At 53.9% G+C, this 26,799-nt stretch overlaps 1 protein-coding gene across 1 annotated transcript in view; it reads right to left on the bottom strand.

Annotated features, from left to right (window-relative positions):
• The window catches only part of VSTM2L (V-set and transmembrane domain containing 2 like), a 42,344-nt gene extending 15,822 nt beyond the window's left edge, over positions 1 to 26,522 (bottom strand). Inside the window, exon 1 of the mRNA XM_033186387.1 lies at positions 26,147 to 26,522. Within this exon, the coding sequence (XP_033042278.1) occupies positions 26,147 to 26,267 (121 nt within the window). The 5' untranslated portion in view covers positions 26,268 to 26,522. The remainder of the gene's footprint in view (positions 1 to 26,146) is intronic.
• Positions 26,523 to 26,799: the final 277 nt, after the last annotated feature.

Here is a 26,799-nt window from a genome sequence, read left to right as displayed (position 1 = left end):
GAGGTCAAGGCTGCAGCGAGCCTCGAACGCACCACTGTACTCCAGATGGTTGACAGGGCCCTCCATGGGAGGCCATTCCCCTCTGGTGTTGGCCTCTGCCTGACTCCCTGCTCCTATTCCTACCACAGTGGCCTCCTTTCAGCTCCTTACCCGGGCATCCCAGTTGAGATTCCACCTCAAGACTTTTGCACCTGCCGATTCCTCTGCCTAGAACACCCTCTCCTCAGACTCCTCTGAAACAGCCATCCCTCCCATGGCTCCCTCCCTCCCCTGCCGCAGGATCCTGCTCAAAGCCTTCTTCCTTCGGGAGGCCTTCCCTGACCACCTCATTTAAACCCAGCACTTCAAACCACCCTTCCCTCCAACGCCATCAGCACTGGCCAACAGGACTTTCTGCCGTGAGGAGGGTGTTCTGCACCCAAGCTGGTGCAGTAGCCAGCAGTCACCTGTGTCTGCTGAGCACGTGACATGTGACAGGACCTGAATTTTACATTTTACTTAATTTTACTTCGTTTAAGCATAAATGTTAATAGCTACTTGCAGGTAATGGCTACTATGTTGGACAGCACAGCTAATATGCCTATTTTACGTATGTTTACTGTCAGCCTTCCCTCCCAGCTCCTACAGCAGTGCCTGGCACATAGCAGATGCTCAATAAATACATTTTATTTGGACACAGGGTCTTGCTCTGTTGTCTAGGCTGGAGTGCAGTGTGCATTCAAGGCTTGCAGCAGCCTTGACCTCCAGGGCACAAACAACCGTCTCACCTCAGCCCCCTGAGTAGCTGGAACTACAGGCGCGAGCCACCATGCTCAACTGGTTTTTTGAATTTTTTGTAGAGACATGGTCTTGCTTTTTGCCTAGGCTGGACTTGAACCCCTGGGCTCAAGCAGTCTCCCTGCCTTGGCCTCCCAAAGTGCTGAGATTACAGGTAAGGTATGAGCCACCACACCCAGTGGTGCTTTTTGAATGAATGAATAAACAGCCTTAGCTGGGCAGTGGTGGAGAAGGGTCCAGAGCTAGGAGGACCCTGCCCTGAGAGTCCTGGGCCAGGTCTCGCCCTCGGAGTCTTCCCTGACACCCACTTGCCACCTCAAGCGGAACACAAGGAGATAGTGAGGAGCCTGCACGGGAAGGGCACAAGAGGTGATTCTAGCAGGTTGCCGGTCCCTCGTCCAAGATGGTGGATTCTGCCTTGATTCATGTCCCTCCTGCCCAACACCAGGGCACCAGGGGCCTTTGCAAACAGGAGGAGAGGGGGTGAGGACCCTGGTTGGATCTGGTATGACCACCAGTGTGACCCTGGCTGGTCAAAAGACAGTGGAGGGACACAGCTGTGGCCTCTCCAGGTGCCATTGCCTGAGCCATGGAAATCAGAGAGTGCCTCCACTTCCCCTCTTCCAGTGGGGAAATGGCTCCAGAGATATCAGCTATCTTGCTCAATGCAGAACACAGAGCAAGAAAGGCTGAAGCCAGCCCTCGGACCCAGCCGGTGTGACTCAGCCACTGCATGACTCCTCCTTCCAGACACAGGTGAGGTGGTAACCATGTGTGGTGGGCGGGGGCACGGGAGACAATGTGCATGGTCTCATGAGTGGGAGGAGAACAGAGAGGGCCGCCCTTGGGTGGAGGCTCCGCTGGGGTCTCCTTGGGAAGGGCCAGGCCTCCAATTCATCCCCACTCGGTCTCCCCCTGCCCACGGCAGAAAACCCTGACTCTGGCCCACTCATGCAGAAGGTAAGGCTCAGAGAGGGCAGGGGCTAGTCTGGAGTAACTCAGCAGCCCGGGTTCAGCCAGGAGAGACCCTCTCACCCCCAAACAGATACCTCCTGGGCCCTGGCATGGCGTCTCAGCCTGGGGTGGGCAGGAGCACAGGGGAGGACCCCACCACATGGCCACCTCTCCACCGGGACCCCAGTAGTGGCCGTCTAGGGCCTCGCTGTCCAACAGAAACAGACTGCAAGCCATACTGCAAGGCACGCATGGAATATTCCATCTCCTGGGAGCCACATGAAAAAAAAACCCATGAAATTAATTTTAATAATGTATTTTATTTAAGCCAAGATATCAAAAAAATTATTTGAACATGTAATGAAAAGTATTAATGAGGCCGGGCACAGTGGCTCATGCCTGTAATCCCAGCACTTTGGGGGGCCGAGGCAGACAGATCACCTAAGGTCAGGAGTTTGAGACCAGCCTGGCCAACATGGCAAAACCCCAACTCCACTAAAAATACAAAAATTAGCCGGGTGTGGTGGCACGTGCCTGTAGTCCCAGCTACTTGGGAAGCTGAGGCAGGAGAATTGCTTGAACCCGGGAGGAGGAGGCCGCAGTGTGCTGAGATCGTGTCACTGCACTCCAGCCTGGGCAACAGCAAGACTCTGTCTTGGAAAAAAAGAAAGAAAGAAAGAAAGAAAATTACCAATGAGACATGTTCCATTCTTTTTTGTGTTAAGTCATGGAAAACTGGAGTACATTTTACATGTTCATGGCACCTTTCAGTCCTGACATTTCTAGGGCTCAGTGGCCACATGTGTTTGACGTCTTAGCAGGTGGTGAGCTCTGCCAGCTTCAGGTCCCCCCATCACAGGTTCACATGGCTCAGACCAGGCAGCCAAGGCCCAGTGCCAGGGAGTAACCCTTCCACAGCCACATAGTAGAGTCTGGATTTGAAACCAGGCCTCTGTGACGCCCAAGTCCATGCTCTTCCCAGAGTATTCAAATGCTTTGTGCTGGTAGTGCTATAGGTTAGTGCAAAAGCAATTGCAGTTTTGCCATGAAAACTAATAGCCAAAACCGCAATTACTTTTGCGCCAACCTAAATATTTCTTTCTTTCTTTTTTTAGACGGAGTCTCGCTCTTTCGCCAGGCTAGAATGCTGGCACGATCTCGGCTCACTGCAACCTCTGCCTCCAGGGTTCAAGCGATTCTCCTGCCTCAGCCTCCCAAGTAGCTGGGATTACAGGTGCCCGCCACTATGCCCAGCTAATTTTTGTATTTTAGTAGAGACAGGGTTTTACCATGTTGGCCAGGATGGTTTCGATCTCTTGACCTCATGATCCACCTGCCTCAGCCTCCCAAAGTGTTGGGATTACAGGCATGAGCCACCACTCCCGGCCCTAAATATTTCTTTAAAAGGCCCAGTCCCGCGGCTGGGCACAGTGACTCATGCCTGTAATCCCAGCACTTTGGGAGGCAGAGGCAGGAGGATCACTTGAGGTAAGGAGTTTGAGACCAGCCTGACCAACAGGGTGAAACCTTGTCTCTACTAAAAATACAAAAATTAGCCGGGTGTGGCGCTGGGCGCCTGTAATCTCAGCTACTTGTTAGGCTGAGGCAGGAGAGTTGCTTGAATCTGGGAGGCGGAGGTTGCGGTGAGCTGAGATTGCGCCATTGCACTCTAGCCTGGGCAACAAGAGTGAAATTCCATCTAAAAAAAAAAAAAGGGCTCAATCTCAAATGGCCAACCTTGCAGACTCCTGTGGGGTAGGGTGGGGAGTTTGTTCCATTCTGAGTGAAAAGGCCTGGGCAGGCACAGCAGAGGCAATTCACCCAGCTGGAGGCAATTGGGGAAGGCTTCCTGGAGGAGGTGTTGCCCTCACCTTAGCCCCAGTGGGCTAGGTAGTGAAGCTGGGAGCAGGGAGGGGCTTCAGGTGGGAGGACAGGGAGAGAAGCAGGTTCAAGGCCTCGTGGGAGCCAACTGAGTTAGCTGCGGGTGCGGCCACCAGCTCTCCCACTCCACAGCGAGGCTGTGGTCCCAGAGCCTCTCTGATCCCCAGAGCTGGCCAGGAGCTGTCTACTGAGGGTGGGTTGGGGGAGGCCCCCTCAGGGACCCTTTGACTCAGACCTCGGTAGTGAAGAAGGCCATGTGTCCACAAGACAAGTGTGAAACCCAAGGCTCTCAGCATCTGATGACAAATCTGGGCCTCCCTCTTCACACTCAGCAGCACCAAGGCCTGTCCCGGTCCCCGCCCCAAGCTGCCCCAGAGGGAGAAGCCTGCTGTGGACGTAGGTAAGTGCCAGGAACATTGGACTGGGAGCCAAGGATGGAGGATGGAACCTGTTTCTGCCAACAGACTTGCTGTATGACCTTCAGAGACTCTCTCCCCTCTCTGAGCCTCTGTTTGCTCCTCTATACAATTCAGGTTAATCCTGATGGTCCTGAGAGCCCCACCAGCTCAGATCATCAGAAGGGGAAAGTAACAGATGTCCTAAGGGCAGAGCCTTGGGCATTGGGAAGGGGAAGGGTCACTTCCATGTGGGGGAGGAGGGGAATCTGGGAAGGCTTCAGAGAGGAGGTGGTACCTAAGCCAGGCCTTGAAGGATGGGTGGATATTGACAAGCAGAGGCAGGCCTGAAAGTGTCAGGTAGCAGGAACCCTGTGAGCAAAGGTAGGGAGGCAGAAAAGAAAGTTTTGTTTAAAAAAGAAATCCATTTCCTTTCTTGAGCAGCTATTGTGTGCCCAACACCATGCAGACATTGTCTCTAACACTCTTGCCCACTCCCACTTGACAGATGAGGAAAGTGAGGCGCAGAAAAGTAAAATGACTTGCCCAAGATTCACACAGAGCTGGATTTTAAACATTGGTCTGACTGGCAGTTGTGACCAAGATCCATGGGTCTGCCCCAGCCCCTATCAGGATTTGGTTAGAGTTATCAGGTAAAATTTAGCCACTAGGCTCCACACTTCGGCATCTCACTTGCACACCTCCAGAGATGGGGAGCTCAGTTCCTCTCACCCCCACTGAAAGCAGGCAGCTCAATCAGCAACAGGGTCTTCCTCCCTCTCCTAACTCTGTGAGTGAGGATACTGCACCAGCACCAGAAACTGGAAGGTGATTGATGTGTATTTTGATGCTGCTGCTGCTGCTGCTGCTGTGTAATGATGAAGTAATGATAGACTACTTGTTTTGTGCCAGTCACTGTCCCAAGCTCTTTGTTTTGTTTGTTTATTTATTATTTTGTTTTGTTTTTTTGAGACAGAGTCTCGCTCTTGTTGCCCAGGCTGGAGTACAGTGGTGTGACCTCAGCTCACTGAAACCTCTGCCTCCCAGGTTCAAGCGATTCTCCTGCCTCAGCCTCTCAAGTAGCTGGGATTACAGGCTCACATCACCACGCCCAGCTAATTATTGTATTTTCAGTAGAGACAGAGTTTCACCATGTTGGCCAGGCTGGTCTCAAGCTCCCGATCTTGAGTGATCGGCCCACCTTGGCCTCCCAGAGTGCTGGGATTACAGGCATGAGCCACTGCGCCTGGCCATGTTTACTTATTTTTTGAGACAGGGTTTCATTCTGTCATCCAGGCTGGAGTGGAGTGGCACAAGCATGGCAGTGAGCCGAACACAGCTCATCGCAGCCATGGACTCCTGGACTCAAGTGATCCTCCTGCTTCTGCCTCCCAAGTAGCAGGGACTATGGGTGCATGCCACTACAACAAGCTAATTTAAAAAATTTTTTTAGAGACAGGGTCTCGCTATGTTGCCCAGGCTTGTTTCAAACTCCTGGGCTCAAGCAATCCTTCCGCCTCAGCCTCCCAAAGCACTGGAATTACAGGCGTGAGCCACCACACCCAGGTGCAAGCTCTTTACATACATTTTCTCATGCTCCCACCATGATGCTATGGAGTGTGTATGCTCATTATCATCCCCGTTTTCAGATGGGGAGGCTGAAGCTCAGAGAGGGTCAGTGACTTACTTGCCCAAGGCCACAGACTGAGTAAATGGTGAAACTGAACCCAGTTCTAGAGGGCTCTAAGTGGAAGCCTGTAACCCGGCCCCCTACCCATACTCTTTCCCTCCAGCTACCCAGACCCTAATCCCCATGTCAGCATCACTGCTGAGTCTGGGACATAGAATCCATCTCTCCTCTTTGACTTACCCTGCCCCTGAGCCCCCCTCCCTACTCAAGTAACTCCTCGCAGCCAGTCCCCAGGGAGGCTGGTATAGTTATAGATTTTTGAGAAGGATGCAATTGTCTTCTCCAACCTCAGGGCCTGCGTTGGGCTGGGCTCGCTGGGAAGACAATTAAAACTGGTGTCCACAAATTAGGATTCTGCAGGAGAAGGAGAACGGGACTTGATTGAATGCAACATCTTCTTTCTTTCTGCTTTTAATTGGGGGTGCGATGTATTAATTAACCCCAGGCCTGGTTATCGGTGCATCAGCTGCAGGAAATGGCTCTGTGGCTCTGGCCAGAGTCACTGGGTTTGGCTTCTGGGAAAGGCAGGAGATGACCTGGGGGACCTGGCCTGCCCTTTGAGACTAGGGCCCTGACCTTCTTAACCTCCCAGGCCCTGGTTCAGCATGAACTGCTTAGAGCTTTGCCTTCAGGCCTAGGTTCAAACTCTATTTCCCCTACTCCCTAGCTGTGTGACCTGGGCAAACCACTTTGTTTCTCAGAGCCTCAGTTCCTTTATCTGGAAAAAGGGAAGAATGAGAGGGCTGATGAGAGGATTACACAAGACAACATGTGCCTCATGCCTGGCACATAGTAGGTGCTCAATAAACAGCACTCCTTTCTTTCACCTCCTAGTTCAAACACCCTATCATCTCCAGAAAGATGGCTAAAGATGCTTCCTTGTTGCCTCATCGGATTATGCATTGGGCGCATCTGTATTTTACTCACCCGTGGGCCCTGCAGCCCCTCACCCACCAGTCCTCTAGCTCTTCTCTGTGCTCATTTCCTCTGGTGCTCCTATGGTCCCTGGGAGCCAGGGGGACTCATGCAAGCCACAGGGGCTCATCCAGTACAGGCAGCCCTCAGCTCCCTCCATCTCTGAGCCCAGATTCCCCATCCCAAACCCTCTGGTCCAGCCCTGAATCTCCTGTCTCCCTCTGCACAGCCCTTCCTGCCCTTTCAACCTTCAAATCTCTGGTTGGGAGGCTACCTCCTCCAGGAAGCCTGCAGAGATTGGTCCTCAGCACACCCATCAGAATGAAAGCAGGACTCCCCTTGGGGACTGATGGCAGGGGCAGCTCTATTCAGGAAAACCAAGGCAGAGTTGAGGCTAGAGAGAGGCACAGTGAGAACCATTGTGGCCCCACTGACTCCTTGGTCACCCCTCAGCCTGGCCCCATTTCTCACTAGATCACACTGGGATGCTCCCTACTCAGAAACCTCCAGTGATGAATGGAGAAACAAAATCTAGTCCATCTGTGCAATGGAGTAGTATTCAGCCTTAAAAAGGAAGGAAATTCTGACACACGCCGCAACATAGATGAACTTTGAGGACATTATGCTGAGTGAAACAGGCCAGTCACAGAAAGACACATATAGTGTGACTGAAACTCACAGAGACAGAAAGCAGAATGGGGGCTGCCAGGGGCTGGCGGCAGGGGAGGGAGTTGCTATTGAACAGGCACAGAGTTTCTGTTTCGGACGATGAACAATTTCTGGACTGGATGGTGGCGATGGTTGCACAGCAGCCTGAATGTTCTTGATGCGGTTGAACCATCTACTTACAAGTGGGGAAAATGGGAAACTTTATGTTATGTATATTTTACCAGAATTTTGTTAAAGTCTCTACTGGCTTCCCTGGGCTGACTGCAGCAGTGGATTCACAATAAAAATCTCCTAGAGTGGGAGGGTCGCTGGGGCCCAGGAGTCCAAGGCTGCAGGGAGCTATGATCACGCCACTGCACCCCAGCCAGACGACAGAGCAAGACTCCGTCTCAAAATAAAAAAAAAAGAAAGAAAGAGAGAAAGAAAACAAAAATCCCCTAGACTTGTTCCAGAATATCACTCCCCGCATCTTCAACTCCTTCAAACCTCAGCTTCAATGTCACCTCCTCAGTGAGGCCCTCCTTGCCCCCCCACCAACCCTCTCTCAGTTCCCTTTTCCTACCTCCTATTTCTCCTTACCACTCATCACTCCTCTATTATATGTTTGCTCATTTTATTTCTATGTATCATCTGTACTCCAACTAGAATTGAAGATGAAGATTCTAGTTAAAGGCAGGAGATTCTAGTCTGTTCACTGCTATGTCCCGGCAGCCAGAGCAATGCCGCGCACATAGTAGATGCTCAGGGAACACGCTGCTGTAGCAGCTCTGGTGGCAGGCAGGGGGAGGATCCCATTTTCCCTGCCCCAGGCTGCCTGGGGCCTTCAGGAAGCTCCTGTACTTGGGCCTCATTGAGAAACTACCAGCCCCCAGGGTCACGATCAGGCTCCCATGCTTGGTATCCAAAGTCTGCAGGCTCTGGCTCTCCCCAGACCCCAACTGCAGCCCCTCTTGGCCACTTACATGTGTTCCCCTAAGGACACAGCCTGCACACTGTCCCTAGAATCCTGACTCACAGGTAGTCCTCTGCCTGGAGGTGTCCTCCCTCCTCAGGCTAGGGTGGAAGCCCTGCTTGGTGCCCCCAGAGGTCTCCGAGGCTGCCTCTCCCTGCCCTGGAGTGTGTTATATGACAGATACTGAGGTGTCTGGGTCTCCTGCAAGCTGGGTGCTTTCCCAGGTCAGGCACCCTGCATTGCCCAGCCCAGATGAGGCACACAGAAGGTGGTTAGGCGTGTGCTAAACACATGAGTGAATGAATGAATGAATCAATCAATCAATCAATCAATCAATCAATCAAGTGAGAAAGGAAGGTCGGACAAAAGCCCAGAGGACTGAAGTTCTAAGGGAAAAAAACCAAGAAGCATAGAGATCATTCATTCATTCATCCTGTTCATTCATTTACTCAACATTTATTGGGTACCTGCTATGTGCCAGATTGGAGTTTCTGGGGGGACTGTGCCCACAGGAGCAGGGATAGGGACAGACATGTGGACACTATGGACACGCACAACCAGGGAGGTCCTAAGTGGGGCTCAGCAGGCTGGCCCCCTCCCCACTACCCCTCCTCCTGGCCCTTGTGGCCACTGGCTGCCCAGCTGAGGGGCCACGTAGCCAGACTGACAGGCAGGCTGGAGGCTCCCCTGAGATGGCCCATAAAGTCATCTTGTGCAACACAACCAAGAAAGAAACAGGACAATAAATAAAGGCTGACAGTGCCAGGAGGGGGGTGCTGCTTTGCCAGTGGCTCCCCAACCCTTGCTGGCTACAGGCCAGCCTAGCAACCCCATGGCACCACCTTTCTGATTGGAGCCCACAACGCAACAGGAAGGTGATGTGCCTGATCCCATATGACGCTCGCAGTGATCCTGCTGGGCAGGGATCATTGTCCCTTTATTACAGCCAGGGACACTGAGGCTTAGAGACTGTGTAACACTGCAAATCAGGAGCAGGAGCTGGGATTAGAACTCAGACCTTGGGACTCTAGAATTCAAACACTTCCCTGTTTCTGCTGGCCCCATTGTTGCAGTGATGAAGACAGAGTAAGGGACATCCACAGCCTCTGCAGCCACTGCCCACTTCCATACCAGGCCCTTTTCCAGCAGTGTGAGAAAACCAAAGCTCAGAGAACCTGGGGGCCATTGGAGCCAGTCCCCTGCCCTGGGGTTGAAGGAAGGAAGCCCTTCCTCTATGCCAGACACTGTACACAGGACCCCTTTCATCCTCTCAGACGTGATGAGATGGTATTATTATCAGCACCATTTCACAGAGGGAGTGCCAAGGCTCAGAGAGGGAGAGTCGGTGCCTGAGATCACACAGCATCAAGGGACAAGTTAGATTTCAGCCTGACTTCAAGCTGGCTGCAAAATTTCCCCCACTGCAGCCTAAATCTTATCTAAGCCCCAACCTTTTCAGCTAGAACAAGTGTGATTCTCTGGGGCCATTTCCAGGAAGCCTGCTCTATGCCCAGCTCAGCTGGGTGGCAGGGCCACAAGGGCGTGTGTGCTCCAGGTTCAGGAAAGCCTGTGGCCACCTTGCCTCCCAGCTGGGAAGCAGAATAAGAGCTCTCCTGGGCTGGAGAGGGAGGATTTAATGAGGTCCCAGCCCAACCGCCTGTAAATCTCAGCTGGCTTCTAAAATCAGGAGACATAAAACCCCCATAAGAGTAAAACCCAGATAAACAGGATGGAAAAGCCCTCCAGAAACAAAGAAGCCCGGCTGTGTCCAGGGCCCCATCCAAGGCCCTCTCCTCCCCAGGGAGGCACCCGAGGGTTCTCTTTGTTTCTTTCTGGGCAGCGCTTGGCCCCTGACAGGTGCCTGCGGCAGGAGGAATGGAGGTGTGAGTTGATGAAGGTTGTTACACCTTGGAACAGGCAAGCAAACACAGACGGGCTTTCTTCCTACGAAGCCAAGAAGAAGGCATTTTCTAAGAAAGTTTAGGGAACTGCAGCATGCCTTGGTGGGAGGTGTCTGCGTCGGCATGCAGTAGGAGCTTAAGTCCTCCCTCAAAAGGAATGGAAGAGATCAACTCTGATGGACCCCCTACCCTAAGCCAGGCCTTGTGCCAGGCTTCCCAGGATGCCACAGATCAGGCCCCTGACCACAGGGAGCCTGCAGTCCCCAGGAGAGACACACATGCCAGAGACTGCTATAGGAACAATGGCTGGGATTGAACCTGGACCGCCATGTACAGTTGTTCAGAATGTGCACTGTTCATATGGCCATGAATCACAGTGTTGCCCAGGGTTATGCAGGGCAAACTACATGTTGGAGCTATGGAAGGAGGTGCAGGTTCTAGAAGATCCTGGGGGAAAGATAAGCTCATGTCTGCCCGGAGAGTCAGGGAAGGTTACCAGTAGGAGGGGACATGCTTGAACCTGAAGGCTGACGGAGGTCTGCACAGTCAGGGGGGACTCAGAACAGGAAAGGGCGTACCTGAGAGGGGTCTCCCAAGCCCAGCCTTTTAGCCGCCATCCCCATTTTTACAGGGTCCCTGTACCACATGCACCATTATTTACTTAACATCTATTTTCAAAGCATCTTTCCCTTTTTACTTAAATAAATTCAGGTTAAAAGAAGACTTTTATTACCGCCATAAATGAAAAATCAGCATCACTTGCCATAAATAGAGGGTAACTGTAAAAATAAACGCTATGAAAACCAAACAGCATTCGTAAATTCTAGCCAAAGAAGCTTGCCTGCTGAAGGCTATGAGCCTCAATCTCCGTTTTTTCTCATTAACAAGGGAGACTGGTGAGGGTTAGGTGTTCAAGTTGGAGCAGCACCAAGCAGAGACTTTCTTTTTAATCACAAGGGGCTTGGGACGCAGGTCCTGCTCAAGTGTGGACACCAGTGGGCACCCAGCACCGTCACCAGCCCTGGCTTCCGATGGCCATGGCCCAATCTCACAACCCATCACTACTTCCCACCTCCAAGCCTTGCTCCTGCTGGGCTACGTACCTGGAGAGCTTCCCTGCCACTTCCCTATCCCAGTCCTGCTGATTCTTTCAGTGTGGCTCTCGGCACAGCATCATTGCCGGTAGTGAGAATGAACACCCACTTAAGGAATGAACGACCTGAATGCATACTTGGAGACTGAATGAACAAAGAAATAAATGGATGACTCCTTTACGGTCTGCGCCGCTCAAAACAGGAAAGCAACTTCCTGAGGCATTGACTTCACTCCAGAAACATGGGACAAGAACGTTATTTTTGTATTAAAACAAACATGAATATATTATGGGATAGAATAGAGAAGTCATAAATTTTGAATGAAATAGGAGACATCAAAGAAATGTTGCCCCTGGTGGGAGCTGTTTACTCTCCTGTGTGGGCCACACACCATCACGGGCTTCTCGTCCCATTCCGTCCAAAGCCTCCTTCTCTGCAACTGCAGGCTCCGCAGAGCTCAGACTGTGCTCTGCCCACAGGAGGTGCTGGTGTGGTGGCTAACAGGGGAAGGGCCAGGGGGCGGTCGGGCACTAGGGCAAGGCGGAGCCCAGGATTTACAGTGAGGATGCGAGCCACGGTTCTCCCTGACGTGCTGGGTGGCATTGTGCGACTTGCTTCACTACTCTGAGATCTGGTTTCCCACTGTCATTGATTACAGGCTTATTTTGAGGATTAAATGCACAAATGCAAGTGAAGAGCCTGTTTCAGTGTGTAGCACCCACAAGGTCCACAACAACCGCTGTTCCCTGGTAGAACCCACTCCTTGCTGAGTCTTAGACACACACAAGCACCTTCACCCCAGTGGGTCCTTGCCTGTCTCTGGCTGCTGGAGGAGGGGGTGCCCTGCCTAGTAAAAATTTAAATAGCTAACATTTTTTTTCTTTTTCTTTTTTTTTTTTTGAGACAGAGTCTCACACCGTCACCCAGGTTGGAGTGCAGTGGTGTTATCCTGGCTCACTGCAACCTCTGCTTCCCAGGTTCAAGCAATTCCCCTTGCCTCAGCTTCTTAAGAAGCTGGGATTACAGGCAGCTGCCACCATGTCCGGCTAATTTTTTTGTATTTTTTCGTAGAGACAAGGTTTAACTATGTTAGCCAGGCTGGTCTCGAACTCCTGACCTCATGATCCGCCCGTCTCGGCCTCCTGAAGTGTTGGGATTACAGGTGTGAGCCACCGCGCCTGGCCAAAATTAACCACTTTAAAGTGGACAATTGAGTAGCATTTAGTGCATTCACAATGTGGTGCAACTAGTCCCAAAATGCTCTCTTCCCCCCAGAAGGAAACTCCTCACTCCCCACTCGCCCCTAACCCCTGGCAACCTCAAATCTGCATTCTCACATTTGCCTATTCTGGATATTTCATATAAACTGCATCATATAATATGTGGTCTTTTGTGATTGACTTCCTTCATTTAGCATAGGGTTTTTGAGGTTCATCTACCACTGTTGCACATTATCAGTAATTCATTACTTTTTATAGAGGTGTTTCTTTAATACAATAAAATATCTTACCTAATCCCCAAAATAACCTGGGAAGTGTCCACTCTCATTGTCCTCTTCTTACAGATGGGGAAACTGAGGCACAGAGAAGGTGGGGACTTGCCCAGGTTCCCTGCCCGGCCCCCCAACATAGCCGGGCAGGAAGTGCTGGAGCCGGCAAGCTGGAAGCAGGGCGCCTCCCAAGGCCACCAGCACATATTGAGGGAGACAGCAGTAGAATTACAAATCTAGGGAGATTTAAGAAGAACTAAAATATTCTGGCATTTGCAGGATTGTGGGAGTTGAACAGGTTTCCCCAGTGGAATTCCCGCCTCCTCTTCCCATGTCTGGGCCACAAGGAGTGAGAGTGGGTGGGAGGGAGAGAGGCAAGCGTGGGAGTGCTCAGGGAGCCAGAGATAGGGCAGGGGCCGGGGCAGGGAGCCAGGAGCCGGGAGCAGGCACACAGGCGTCCCGACGTCTCTACCGATACCGTTTATTTTCATCCTCCCCAGTACATCCTGCAAAGCTAGTGGGGTGAGCCCATTGCACTGATGCATAACAAGGCTCAGAGAGACTGGAGTGGGGCAGGATTTGAGACTCAGTGTCAGACTCCAAAGCCGAGGCGCAGAGCCATCCCCTGCTGCCAGGAGGGGCTGAAAGGGAGGAAGTGGGGGAAGCAAAGGAGGCTGCATCAACCACAGGGATGGGGTTGCTCCGGAACCCCAGAAAGGAGCAGCCTCAGAGCCACTGAGAAAGAAGAGTGAGGACTGTGGGTGGCGCTGAGGGTGGAGGCAGGAGGGCCAGGGACATGAAGAATGGGGCAAAAGGGGAGCCAGAGACCAACGGACGGGTCCAGATGGAGGCAGGCACTCGGGATGTTCCAGAACAGAGGTTCTGAGGGTGCCCAATGGGTAGGGTGGTGTGGCCCCAGCCTGACCAGAACCTGGCCTGGCTCAAACCTGACCCCCAACCCAGGACCTAGTAGATGCCCCACCCCAGCCCCTGCCACCCCTGCCCAATTGTGTCTGCGAAATGCAAGGATGCAGCAGTAAATATGTGGGCTCTGGAGTCAGGCTGACCTGGATTTCAACCCAACTGCACCTCCTCAAGGTAGGTGAATCTAATCTGAGCTTCTAGCCCAGTTTCCTCATCTGTAAAATGGGTACTGTGGGCAGCGCTGCAGTGAGATCACGCAGGCACACAGTGGGCTCCCAGTCAGGATCAGGCTGCTCTCCTGTCACTTCCCCACGTAGTCTGGCTCTAGCTCCTCCTTCTTCAAGGATCCTGCCTGGCCCCTTGGACTTATCAAACCCTAGGGCTATTTTAGAACCAGAGAATTCCTGGCTGAAGGGGTTGGGCCCCACCCCAGGACCTTGGCACGCACTGTTCCCACGACTTGGGAGGGAATTTCACAAGCCAAGAGCACAGAGCAAGAAAGCAGCAGAGCGGGTAGGGGCCTGGGGCTTCCCGCACTAGCTGGAGGGTGTCTAAGGGCCGCGGAGAGAGGAGCTGGTGGATCTGGGCCCTGTCCCAGGGGCCCTCAGCCGCTGTCTGCCCGCCCCTCCTCTCCTCCGCTGCCTGCCGGGAGACCATTAGTGAAGCTTTGTTTTGAGCACTATTTCCACTACCCTGCGCTCTGGCCGCCGGGCCTCCATTAGGGACCCTTTCCCGGACCGATGACAGGCGGCAAACAGCTCCCCAGCGAGCAGGCCCTAATTGCCGCCGCCTTCAACGCCGGAAATGATTTTTTTAAAACCTCACAAAGAGGAACAGACAGCCCGCCGTCAGCTCTCCGCCTTCCCCACCTCGGGCCCCAGCCGGGGGGCTGTGAGGAAGGAGGGGTCAGTCAAGACCCCACCCCCATCCCAAGAGACACCCTTAAAATGCCGGGTTGGGGGAAAATAGGGTTGGGCTCTGCACCCTTGCTTTGAACTAGGTGTGGCACCCCAGCTCACCACGCCTCTCTAAGCCTCAGTTTTCCCCTCTGCAAGGTGGGCGTGTTGAATGGGAGCCCCACGTTTCCTGCGGGTCGTGCCATGCGGCTCTGACAGATCATGGGCTTCTGGCTTCTCTAAGGGGTCCGTGGAGCACGGGAGTAGCCAGGAGCCAGGGAGGCGGGAACAGAGCACGAGGAGCAGAGGGAACAGCCAGGGAGAGAAAAGGTCTGGAGGAGGGAAGGAACTTGGTGTGTGCAAGGACTGGAAAGGAGGCCAGTGTACACACACACGCATACTACACACGCATCACACACACGCATTACACACACAATACACACACACACTACACACGCATTACACACACAACACACACAATACAGACACACATACACATATACACACCCACACACATGCACACACACATACGCACACATACACATACACACACATATGCACACACCCACTCCCCCCACATATACAAACCCACATACACACACACCCAAATACTCCCCCCACACACGTACACACACCCACACCCCCTACACACATATACACACACATACACAGATACACCCACATACACACGCACATACACATATACACACATACACACATATACATACACACACGTACATATATACACACACTCCCCACACACACATACACACACCCACACAAACACCCAAACATCCCACACACACATGCACACATACACACGTACACATACACACACCCACACCCCACACACATATACACACAGATGCACACACCCACACATCACACACAGACAGACACCACACATACACACACAGATGTACACACACATAGACATATACATGCACACCACACAATACACACACATACATGCACACACACCACACACATACACACAGACACGCACACACACATGTGCGCACACCCACCCCCAATTCCCTCTTTTTCTGAGCCCACGTTCCCACCCTCCCTGGATACCTGGCCAGCCCTAGCATCCCATGAACCACAAACTCAGCAAGGCTCACACCAAACTCAGCGCCTTCCCGGGAGCAGCCTCTCCTGTCCGTGCACACCCCCTCCAGCCTCAAGTCCTGCTTCGGCTCCCCATCTCCACTCACCACAGCCAACCCACTCCAACGCCAACCTGGCCGTGCGCTCCCCCCACTCAGAAGGCTTCCAAGGCTGCCCCCTTCTCCAGGGGATACGACCAAACTCCAGAGCCGATTCTTGGAGGTTCCAGCTGCAGTGTGCTTTTCTAAATAAATGCACACAGTTCTCCACATGAAGCCTCTACCAGACCCAGGCAGCCAGGCGCAGCTCCAGGCTGGCCTCTGGGGTCCCCTCTCAGCCCCAGCGGTCCCTGGATACAGGCCCAGAACGAGCCTGCCTCCCCCAGGAAGTCTTCCCTGACTGCACTAGGACACAGTGACCTCCCTCTAGAGACCTCCCTCACTTGGCCCACCTGCCTATGCACTGTTCCCTGGGCTCCTGTCTGTTTTACAGTCCCCCATTATCTCTTCCCGACCCCAATTCTCTGAGTATGCTCATCAAGGACTTAGGAAAAGTGAATGAAGTTTGTTCCCACCCAGCTCGCATGAGAGGGCTGCAGGACAGAGAGAGAAAGGACTCCAGGTTCCAAGCCCGGCCCTGCCACAGACTTGCCCCATGTCCCAAAGCCAGCCGTGACTGCTGTCTGGGCCTCTCCTGTGAAATGAAGGCTGCTTCTGCTTGGGGCCATAGACAGGCTTTGGGGGCCTCAAAAAACCCTTTGAAGCTTGTGGGCAAAACTCCATGGCATTTTTTGAGGAAACGGTCCATAGTTTCCATGAGCGTCTCAAGAGGAGCATGACTTCCAAAAAAATTAGGAACCACCAGTGTAGACAAGCGTCAGTGTCCCCTCCAGCTTCGTCATTTGGTCACTCATTCATTCATTCAGCTGACGTTTACTGAGTGCCTGCTCTGTGTGGGTGTCACCATGATATACGGAATATATGTATGTGTAATCCTGAGATGTCATCGAAGAGAGCTGTGTGCGTACTGGAGAGAAAGGAAGGAACGGGTGGGGTGGTGAGAAGAGAGGGGATGATGGATCCAACAGACACAAAGGAACAAAGAGAGAGGAAAGAGATCGAAAGACAGAGATAGAGAGGAAAAGAGACAGAGAAAGATCAGAGAGACCCAGACAGAGGGAGAGAGAAAGAAAGACCCACAGAGCAGTAGGGTAGGGAGAGAGAGAGATCCAGAGAGGGAGGGGCCGCTGGAGAGCACTTCCCGGGCACAGGTGGACACTGCTGCCCAGCTCGCTGGTAGCTCGCTGGAGCAAGGCCCCCTCCCCCTGCTCTGACTCCTGCTCTAACCTTCCAGACACTTCCATAGCCTCCGTGTCTCACCTTCAAGGGCACCAGTGTGCAGGTGGCAGGGAAGGCTGGTACTGAGACAAATGGGCACAGGGCAGAGGGCACCAGCCCAGACCTGAGCTACCCCCAGCCTCCCCCTCAGCCTACACTGTCCCTCCAACCACACAGTCACCCCCCAGACACCCCCCCCCACACACAGTCAGAGAGAAACACCACTCCCTCCATTAGAAACTCCAGGCAGGAACACACAGGGTCCCACACACGCCCCCAGGGCCCCACCATTCCCACTAACAGTGCTGGACTCAGACTCAGACGCAGGCGCCTAGACTTTTGGAGCCATGTGCTTGTAGCCAGAACAGGGCATTCTCAGCATTTTGGCAGCGCTGACCCCTGTGAGAATCCGAGCAAGCCAGGAGCGCTGCTCCGGAACAAAGCACCTGCCCACACACGCAGCTTGGCAGCCCGGAGCAGTACAGATGCGCAGGCTACGAACTCTGGCTCTGTCGTCCCACAAGCTGGGCTCAAGCCCGGCTTTGCTGTTCAGCATCTGTGTGTCCTCAGGCAAGTCACACCACACCCCTCAGTGTCCTCCTCTGTAAAATGGGAGTGCCCGCCTCCTAGCATAGTGAGGAGTAGATGAGAGGAGGCAGGGGAAGCGATGGAAACGCAGAGAGTGCTTGATGAATGCTGGTTGCTATTTGGTCCACAGATGCCTGCAGGCCACTGAGAGTTAAGGTGCTGATGGAATCCTACCACTCCCACCAGCTCCATCCTCGCCTGCACACATACACACATGCACACACACACACATACACACACACACACGCACATACATGCTGGCTGCAGGACAAAAGATGTGGTTTCTAAGTATACAGATGGAAGAATTCTACAGGCTTGGAGCTCAGGTAAACTCACCATTGTTCAGTGGGGAAACTGAGGCCCAGAAAGGGGCAGGGACATGCCAAGTCACCCAGCAAGGCAAACACAGGGTGTGGGAGAGGGGAGCATGGTAGACAAAAAATAGCATCCCCCAGCCCCTCTCCCCATCCTGGCACTTTAAGAGCTAAAGTGAAGTCGCCGAGGGGCCACTGTCCCCACGCCACAGGGGACAGAGAAGGCCCCATCCCTGCCATGACCCCTGGGTGGGGCCAGGACTTCCTCGGCATTGGGAGCTCCACCCACCTGGGCCCTTGTGCCAGCACCATCACTAAGTTGCTGTGTGACAGATCTTTATTAGCTGCCCACTGTGTTCTGGCTGCTCTGCCTACTTCAGGGGTCTTTGCTCCTTTGGGAAATAAGGCAGAAATCTCCTCACTAATATCCCTAGCTAGTAACGGGTAGGGCTCAGCTTGCACACCTCCTGTGACAGGGAGCTCACTACTGGGAACCCTCACTGCCCCACAGGTAAGTGTCCTTCTCTGTGTTTCTGTGTTTAAAATTATCTCAGCTTTTTTTTTTTTCTTTTTCTTTTTTGGGACAGAGTCTTGCTTGGCTCACTGCAATCTCCGCCTCCCAGATTCAAGCAATTCTCTGCCTCAGCCTCCCAAGTAGCTGGGATTATAGGTGCCTGCCACCACGCCCGGCTAATTTTTATATTTTTAGTAGAGACAGGGTTTCACCATCTTGGCCAGGCTGGTCTTGAACTCCTGACCTTGTCATCCACCCGCCTCGGCCTCCCAAAGTGCTGGGATTACAGGTGTGAACCACCACGGCTGGCCCCAACTTCTTAAATCTTATCACAATACATATATATATTCTTCTTCTTCTTCTTCTTTTTTTTTTAGGAGACAGGGTCTCACTCTGTCACCCAGGCTGGAGGGCAGTGGTGCAATCACAGCTCACTGCAGCCTTGAACTCTTGGGCTCAAGTGATCTTCCCACCCCAGCCTCCCAGGTAGCTGGGACTACAGGCATAAGCCACTACACCTGGCTAATTTTGTATTTTTTTGTTTTAGAGACAGGGTCTCACTATGCTGTCCAGGCTGGTCTCAATCTCCTGGGTTCCAGTGACCCTCCGGCCCCAGCCTCCTGAGTCACTGGGATTACAGGCGTGAGCCACTGTGCCCAGCTCTACACTTATATATTCTTTATGGGTTCAGTTTTCTGTCTCCCCCACTAGACTGAGAACTCTACGAGAGCAAGAACCTTAGCTGTCTTCTTCACTGGTAAGTCCTCAGTGTCTAAAACAGCCTGGAACATGACAGGTGCCCAGTTGATATTTGTCGAATGAATAAAAGAATGAATGAATGACCAAGCTTCCCAAACATGGCAGCATCCCGTCGGATGCCCCTGGGTCCCCAAGTCACGTCCACACCGTGGATCCCCACGGACGTGCCCACGCGCCGTATGCTCTATTATGTCCTTAATGTTTTTCTATAAACTAATCCACCATTTTTTAATATCTCCGTTAGTCTCATCCTAAGCAATCATATCTGTGAAATCACAGTTTTGATGTGCTGGTTATATTTTTTCAGTACACATTAAAATAAATGCGTAACTATTAAAATGTAAGAGGTTTCTCTAGGTTCTGCCTAAAATCATCTCTCAGGTAGGACCCAATCTTGTTGTGGGCCCTGGGGGGTTTTGAAGAGGGTTGAAACTGAGGGTGGGGGGTGGAGCTGAGTCCCAGGGACTCCCTGATGGCTTCAAAGAAGGGAAGGGAGGCCTGGCTGTGAGAAGGGGACCTGGAGGAGCAGCAGCCCCTCTCTGCCTCCCCACCCCCACCTCACCTCTCCGGAGCAGTGGGCACCAGGCGGAGCCAGTTGGGCAGGCTCTGGACCCCGGGACCAGCAGGAAGGAGAGGAGTCGATTTCTTCCCCAGCTGGACCACTGCAGCTTTTTCTGATGCAAGTGTCTCATCGAGGTCGGGGGAGGAGGGCACAACCCTTGGACTCCCCCCATCCTCATGACTGCAGCATCGCATATGCACCCCAAGGTCAGAGCCCGGGACCACCCACTGCAAGGTGCCATCAGCCTTGCCCACTCCAGGATGTCCTTTCTCTGCTCAGCAGGGATGAGGAAGGGGCTCCAATTTTGTGATTTTTCCCCCTTTAAACATAGTTTCCTTATGAAATTAAAATCATTTGAATGTTTAAAAATACACTGACTTGGAATGAGCAAAGCTTTAAGAATTCAGACCTCATCCCCTGCTTCGTCCGCCTTCTCATCCATTCATTCATTCCCTGCCGCCTCCCTGGGCCAGGCATTGTCCTGGATCCCAGGACACAAGGAAATCTGACCCCAGTGTGCCCAGCGGGCCCCAAACTCCTTTCAGGACTGAGAGGGTCTTCCCACAACCCCATCAGCAGCTGGTTTGGTCCCCAAAGTCCAAGGTGATGGCCAAATATTCTCACGTGGGCACCTGTGCTGCTGTTCACACCATGCACTCTCCCCACCATGCACTCTCCTGGGTGTGGAATGCAGAGGCCATTGCACTCCTTCCACCCCGGAGCCAAGCCTCAAGGCCCAGCCCGGCTCTTCCCCACTGTGTGAAGTGGGCCTCTCCCTCTTCTTTCCTTGGCCTCTCAGCCCTGGAGCCAGATTCTTCAGTTCAAGTCCAGCCTCTGATATTTGGTAGGTGTGTGACCTTGGGTGAGCCACTTAACCTCCCCAAGTCTCATTTTCTTCATCTAAACAGTGGGCCCGAGACAGTCCTTCCTTTGGGAGTTCTTGTTAGAATTGAATGAGATGACACCATTCAAGGCCCTGGCATGGCACTCAACACACATTTGCTTCCATATGTTTATCTCTCCTGTTTTTATTTTTATTTATTTATTTTTAGACAGGGTCTCACTTTGTCACCCAGGCTGGAGTGCAGTGGCGCAATCTCGGCTCACTGCAACATCTGTCTCCTGTGCTCACATGATCTTTCTGCCTCAGTCTACTGAGAAGCTGGGACAACAGGTGCGTACCCATGCCTGGCTATTTTTTTTTGTAGAGACGAGGTCTCACTATGTTGTCCAGGCTGGTCTCAAACTCTGGGGCTGAAGTCATCCACTCACCTTGGCCTCCCAAAGTGCTGGGATTACATGAGCCGCTGCACCCAGCCAATCTCTCCATTTGTACAGAGTTGGATGAGGTAATCCCAAAATCCAAGAAGTACCCTCCAGGGCAATTCTGGGCAAATTCCCCCTTGCCTCTGGGTCTCTGTCTTCTCATCTGTAAGAGGGAGGCTTGGGGACGATAGTCCAAAGGGGCCTCGATGATTCATTCCAAAAGCTCCATCTCCTGGCCCCACAGCTGGTGGATCAGAAGGGGCCACTTACCTGACTCCCCTCACCCTGCCCACTTGTTTGCCACAGGAGACTTTGCCCACCACCCTTGCTGTCACCATGGCAAGGAACCGAATTCCCTGCGTCCTGCTGGCCGCCTGCGGCTCCTCTTGTTTGGGGAAAAGGCTGCGGGAGCTGCTGATGGGCAAGGTGTCAAAACCAATTGGTGTGACGGACTTGGGGAAAACCGCTTGTGAGGGCCAGTTCCCCACAGGAGGCCGGAAAATCCTCAGCCCAAGGCAGAGTGTTTACAGGCGTAATTGATAGAATAATCACCAACGCCTGAGACAAAGACGAACACATTTTTAACATCATAACCTTCGGAAGACAGGACTCAATTTTCTTCATCTTCCAGCCACCAAACTAGCCAGCTTATTGATGGTGAGATACCAACAGTTCAGTAAGAAACGCAAGGAAATCAGAGTCATTTTTCAGTGCACAGGCTGCTTGCCAAATGGCCCCGTGCCCCCTCCCTCCCCCAGCGCCCTGCTGGTCCCTCCTGGCAACAGAGAGAATCTCAGGACAGTGAATCACTCAATGGACAAAGCCCCCGGCCAAGCCAGGATCTTTGTCTGCACTGGGGTATATGAATAATTGAAGGTACTTGCCTGGGGAGGGGTGTGTGTGTGTAGGGGTGTGTGTAGGGGTATGTGTGTGTGTAGGGGTGTGTGTAGGGGTATGTGTGTGTGTAGGGGTGTGTAGGGGTGTGTATAGAGGTGTGTGTGTGTAGGGGTGTGGAGGGGGCAGGGTGGGGGCGGGAGGGGTGTTGTCTGCTGCAGTGTGAGGCTTCTTGGGGCTTCTCTCAGGGACCATCCACCTGCCCCCGTCTGGACCTCTCCCTCCCCTGTGAAACCAAACCAAGCCAGCCCCTAGCACCAGACATTTCCTGTCCCTACATCTCCCATCAGGTATGGGTAAATACTTAGACAGTGGCTTCCAAACCCCAGGCTGCATGAGAATCCTCTGGGGAACTTATTACAATGCAGATTCCACCAGATGCGGTGGCTCACGCCTGTAATCCCAGCACTTTGGAAGGCCGAGGAGGGAAGATGGCTTGAGCCCAGGAGTTCAAGACCAGCCTAGGCAATATAGTGAGATCTCATCTCTACAAAAAATTTAAAAATTAGCTGAGGGTGGTAGCGCACGCCTGTACTCCCAGCTACTCAGAGGCTGAGATGAAAGATTTACTTGAACCCAGGAGGCAGAGGTTGCAGTAAGCTGAGATTGTGCCACTGTACTCAAGCCTGGTCAATAGAGCAAGACCTTGTCTCAAGAGAAATTTAAAAAATAATAATAAAATGCACATTCCAAGGTCCCGTCAAATAACCATTCTGGCAGTGGGTTTGGGGGGATCTGCATTGTAACAAATTCCCTGGGGGACTCTGCCATGTGAGGCTTGTTGGGTCCTCTGCAAGCTGCAGGGGTCTACAGAGATCTTCACAAAGACCCTGCCTTCTGGATCCCACCCTGGGCAAGATCTGGAAAGATACTGGGGTCCAGTCCAGCTGCCTGTTTCTAACCTACAGGTATCCTCAGATACCTGCCACCTTTCTGAGTGGCTGGTTCCTCTTGGTGGAACCCATTGCTGTGCTGGTTCCCTGAGGAGCTAGAAGGGAGCAAGCTTGGGTTACAGCTACACGAAGGAAGACACCATGGCCAAGCCTGCCTCAAGGCTGTCCTGGAGGAAGCAGTCCCAGAACCGCCAAATGCACCTTCATCCTAAACACAGCTTTCCAGCTCTCTGTACAGACTCAGCACCTCTGGGTAAATCATTGGCCCTCTCCGAGCCTCAGTTTCCTCTTATCTCCAACACCAACCTTGCATGAATGGTCAGCCTGAGGGAGTTAACACTGGCAAGGCCTTGGCAGCACAGGGCACACAGTAGGCATTTCGTCAATATTTGCACCTTTTCCTCCCATCCCTGCTGTGCCCATGGGAATGAGTTAACATTTTTCTGATAAGAAAAAATAAAAATCATTCCTGTTTATTGAGCACCTACTAGGTGCAGACACGGACCATCACCACCCTACCTGCCAGTGCCTGATGCCTCCTTGAGATACATGCTCCCCATTCGTTCCTCACACCTCGAAAAAGCCCTCTTCTAAGTGCACTGAGTGGAGTTGGGAGGGAGATGGGAAGCAAAACAGATGTCCCTTCTGACCCATCTGACCGTAGGCTCTCCCGGTGACAAGCTCCAGGGCAGGCAGGTGGAAAGCAGGAGCCCGGCGGCCAGGCTGGGCTCAGATGGAGCTGGAGGGGTGAGCAGCCACCAAGCACTTGGGGTCAACGTGCCCCTCCCCAGGAGTCCCTGCTTCCAGCCCCCATCCCGCACCCCCAGACATAGAGACACCTTCCCGACTGGGCCACATTTCCTGAATCAGCTGAGGACACACGGAGCCCAGGAATAATGAAACGATCAGGCTCCAATCTGCTAAACAGCAATTTCTGAGCTTTTTCAGCACACACAGCTTTTATCAAATTGGTATTCTCCTCCTGAACACAAATGGCTTATTAGACATGACCCACTTATTCGCCGCGTCTCACTATCATTAATAACAGTTTCTTTTTGTGATTAAGTGAGTGGTTCCAAACCCTTCCTGTGGTGGCGGGTGCTTGGCCCGGCAGAGGGGCAGCTGTGGGGGCTCCTTGGCAGTAACTACTTGGTGACTTTGAACCTGGCAATGTCGGGGGAAGGCAGCCTGGCCTCCTTGTTCCTTTAGGGACACAGGGAGACCCAGAGGGGTGGCTCAGTTGCCCAGAGCCACACGGGGGGTTCAGGAGAGAAGCCAGTTTCCCCAGCAACTAGGGGTGCCTCCTTCTCATCTAGCCCCTGCCCTGGGCCTTAGCTTGACCCTCCAGAGTGCAGACGGGAGATTACAGCTGGTTGGGCAGAGCTGTGCCCCCTCAGCTTACCTGGCACCAGGGGGCAGGTAAAGACTGTCACACAAAGGGCAGATAGACCTTGCTTCTCCATGGGGGGAGCCACCTTGGGGCCTCAGGAATGACAGAGTGGCACCCAAGTCCCTGGGGTCTGGTGCTCTAGGGACAGAACGACCATAAGCCTCAGAGTCCCATTCCTTGTACCCCTCGGGACTGCAAACTCAGGGAAGCCCTTCCATGGAAACCCCTCCTACTGAAAGTTCCAACTGTGCCAAGGAACTGAGCGGAGCAAGGAGAGGAGGGGTGGAGAGGGAGGAATTCCCAGTTTCCCTAGAATGGGAGGGAATCTGACAGGGAGATGAATGTCCTGGAAAAAAGCGCTGTCTTGGCCCGACGGACCCTGGGGCCTGTCCTGGCTCAGTCACTCTCTTATTGTGTGACCTTGGGCAACTTCCTTCACCTCTCTGAGCCTTGGTGTCCCTATCTGTAAGTTGAGGATCAAAAGAACCCTTTCCTTATTTACCATCGCTCTAGCCAGGTCAGTAGAAATCAGGTGAGGGGTACGAAGGGTACATAAATGATGCACACAGTGGTTACTACCAAACATGGTGAGGCAGAAGGGGGTGGGGAGTCATGGTTCCCTAAAAGCAGAGACCCTGAGGATGGCTTTGAAGCCCCTCTCTCCACTGGAGAAATCCCACTCATGTGTCACACCCCAGCAAAGCCTTCCCTGATTATCTACCCCCCCACACCCCTCACTCACTCCCATCAGAATGAATCATCCAATTATCTGGCCTTTGTGCAAACCTCCCCGCAGCCCTGGGCCCACAGTGCCCAGCACTGGGGCTGCAGCCTCCCCCACAAGGCTGGGAGTCTGTCTAGTGAAGGGCTGCATGGAAGAAAGGTCTCCTTTGGTTTCATCTATGCTCAAGCTTCCATCCCAGAGCCAGGCTCACAGGGGCCAGGGGGAGCCCCCACAGCTGCCAGGCTCATACAGTCCAACTCTGCTGCCAACTTGGGCTCCTTTGGGGCTAGCAGGAGCTTCTGACACTCAGCCAGCCAGGGCTGGGAATGCTTGTCTGCTCCCCGGCTCCCACAGCGGCTGGAGTTGTGATTTCCCACATTTCAGTCCTCTAGGGCCGAGGATGAGGATGGGGGGACCCTATGGAAGGATGGCAGCGGCTTCCTGTCCACCCCCAGAGGCAGACAAAAGCACCAGGCATTCCACATCCACCACCACTCCCACTCCCATGCCTCTGGCTGCAAGCAGCAACCCCAACTACTCCGGTGGCTCTGAGGGGCTTCCACCAGATGCCACCCGCCCAACAGGGAGGCTGCAGCCTCAGGTGACCAGTTCTGAAGAAACAGGGGCTTCTGCCTCCGAGGACCTTTCCAGTGGTATAAGGGGTGGGTGCGGACAGGGAGAGGACAAGGGCCTCTGTGCGGTTAAACCCGCGAAGAGTAAAGGCAGATGAGCGGAGAGGAGTGGGTGAGCAAATTGTGTTCGTGTGTGTATGTGTGTGCCTGTGTGTGTGCGCGCACACCAGTGTGTCTGCAGGTGGGCAGGCAAGAGTTGTGGCGAAGCGTGTGCGCCAGCTGGCAGAGTGAGCCCACCGGCGCAGTGCCTGATGTGCGTGCGTAGTGGGCATAAGTGTAAAGGCTTGCAGTGAGGAGGGGAACCTGAGGTGTGTGGAGATGTGCAGGGTAGGAGTTGTGAGTGTGAGAAAGCAGCGACTGTGCGTCCGCGGCTGTGCATATCGGTGTGGCCATAGAGGTGTGCGTATCCGCGCGAGTGTGGGGGGAGGAGGTTCGGGGGTGCGCCCCGGGTGCCCCCTCCTCCGCAGGGTCGGGGTGCCAGGGCGGGTCCACCGCGCCGGCAGGGGGCGCCCCGGGATTCCTGCCACCACTGCCGCCGGTTCGAGCCCCGGGGCGGCCAAGTTGGAGTGGCGCGGCCCGGGGTGGGGCTTGGTGGGGAAGTCCGCGGGGGCGGCGACCGAACTCACCGTGGCCGGAGACGTGGTTGTCCCATGGCGCGTGGCCGGCGGGCCGCGTGGCGCCGCCGAGTTGCAGGAAAAGTGCCAGGTAGTGGAGGGCGCCCAGCGCTACGGCGAGCGGGGCCCCCATGGTGCGCGCTCGGGCCGGGGGCGCCGCCGCCTCCTCACATCGGGGCCCCGGAGACCGCAGACCCCGCACCCGCCGTCCCCTGACCTGCGCGGCCTGGCTGCCCGGCTCCAAAAGCTGCCCCTCGCCCGCTGTCCCCGGCCCGGCCGGGCTCCCAGCCCTCGCCCGGCTCCGGCCCAGCCCCGGCTGCGGGGAGCGAGCGCACGCCCAGCCGGCCGCCTCCGACTGCGGGACTCTTCCCTTCCGCGGAAGGCCACGCCGCGCTGCCGCCGCACCCTCCTTCCTCCTCCCGCCTCCCTCCTCCCCTCCCTCCTCCTCTCCCTCCTCCCGCCCGGAGCAGGCGGCGGAGGGATCTGCCGCTTGATTTATCATCAAAGTTTTGCCCAGGCTGGGATTTTTAAAGTGGTACCCGCAACTTTCCCCCGCCCGAGTGCGGGGGCGGGGCCGGGTTGGGGCGGAGAGAGCCACCCCAGGGACTGGGTTCCCGCAGTTCCCGCAAAGCACAACCCAACGGGCTTCAGCCACAGAAATACCG

This window comes from Trachypithecus francoisi, unplaced genomic scaffold (genome assembly GCF_009764315.1).
Source record: "Trachypithecus francoisi isolate TF-2019V2 unplaced genomic scaffold, Tfra_2.0 Lachesis_group21, whole genome shotgun sequence".
NCBI classification, from domain to species: Eukaryota; Metazoa; Chordata; class Mammalia; order Primates; family Cercopithecidae; genus Trachypithecus; species Trachypithecus francoisi.
Note: the sequence above shows the minus strand (reverse complement) of the source record. Positions and strands in the feature narration are given on the sequence as shown.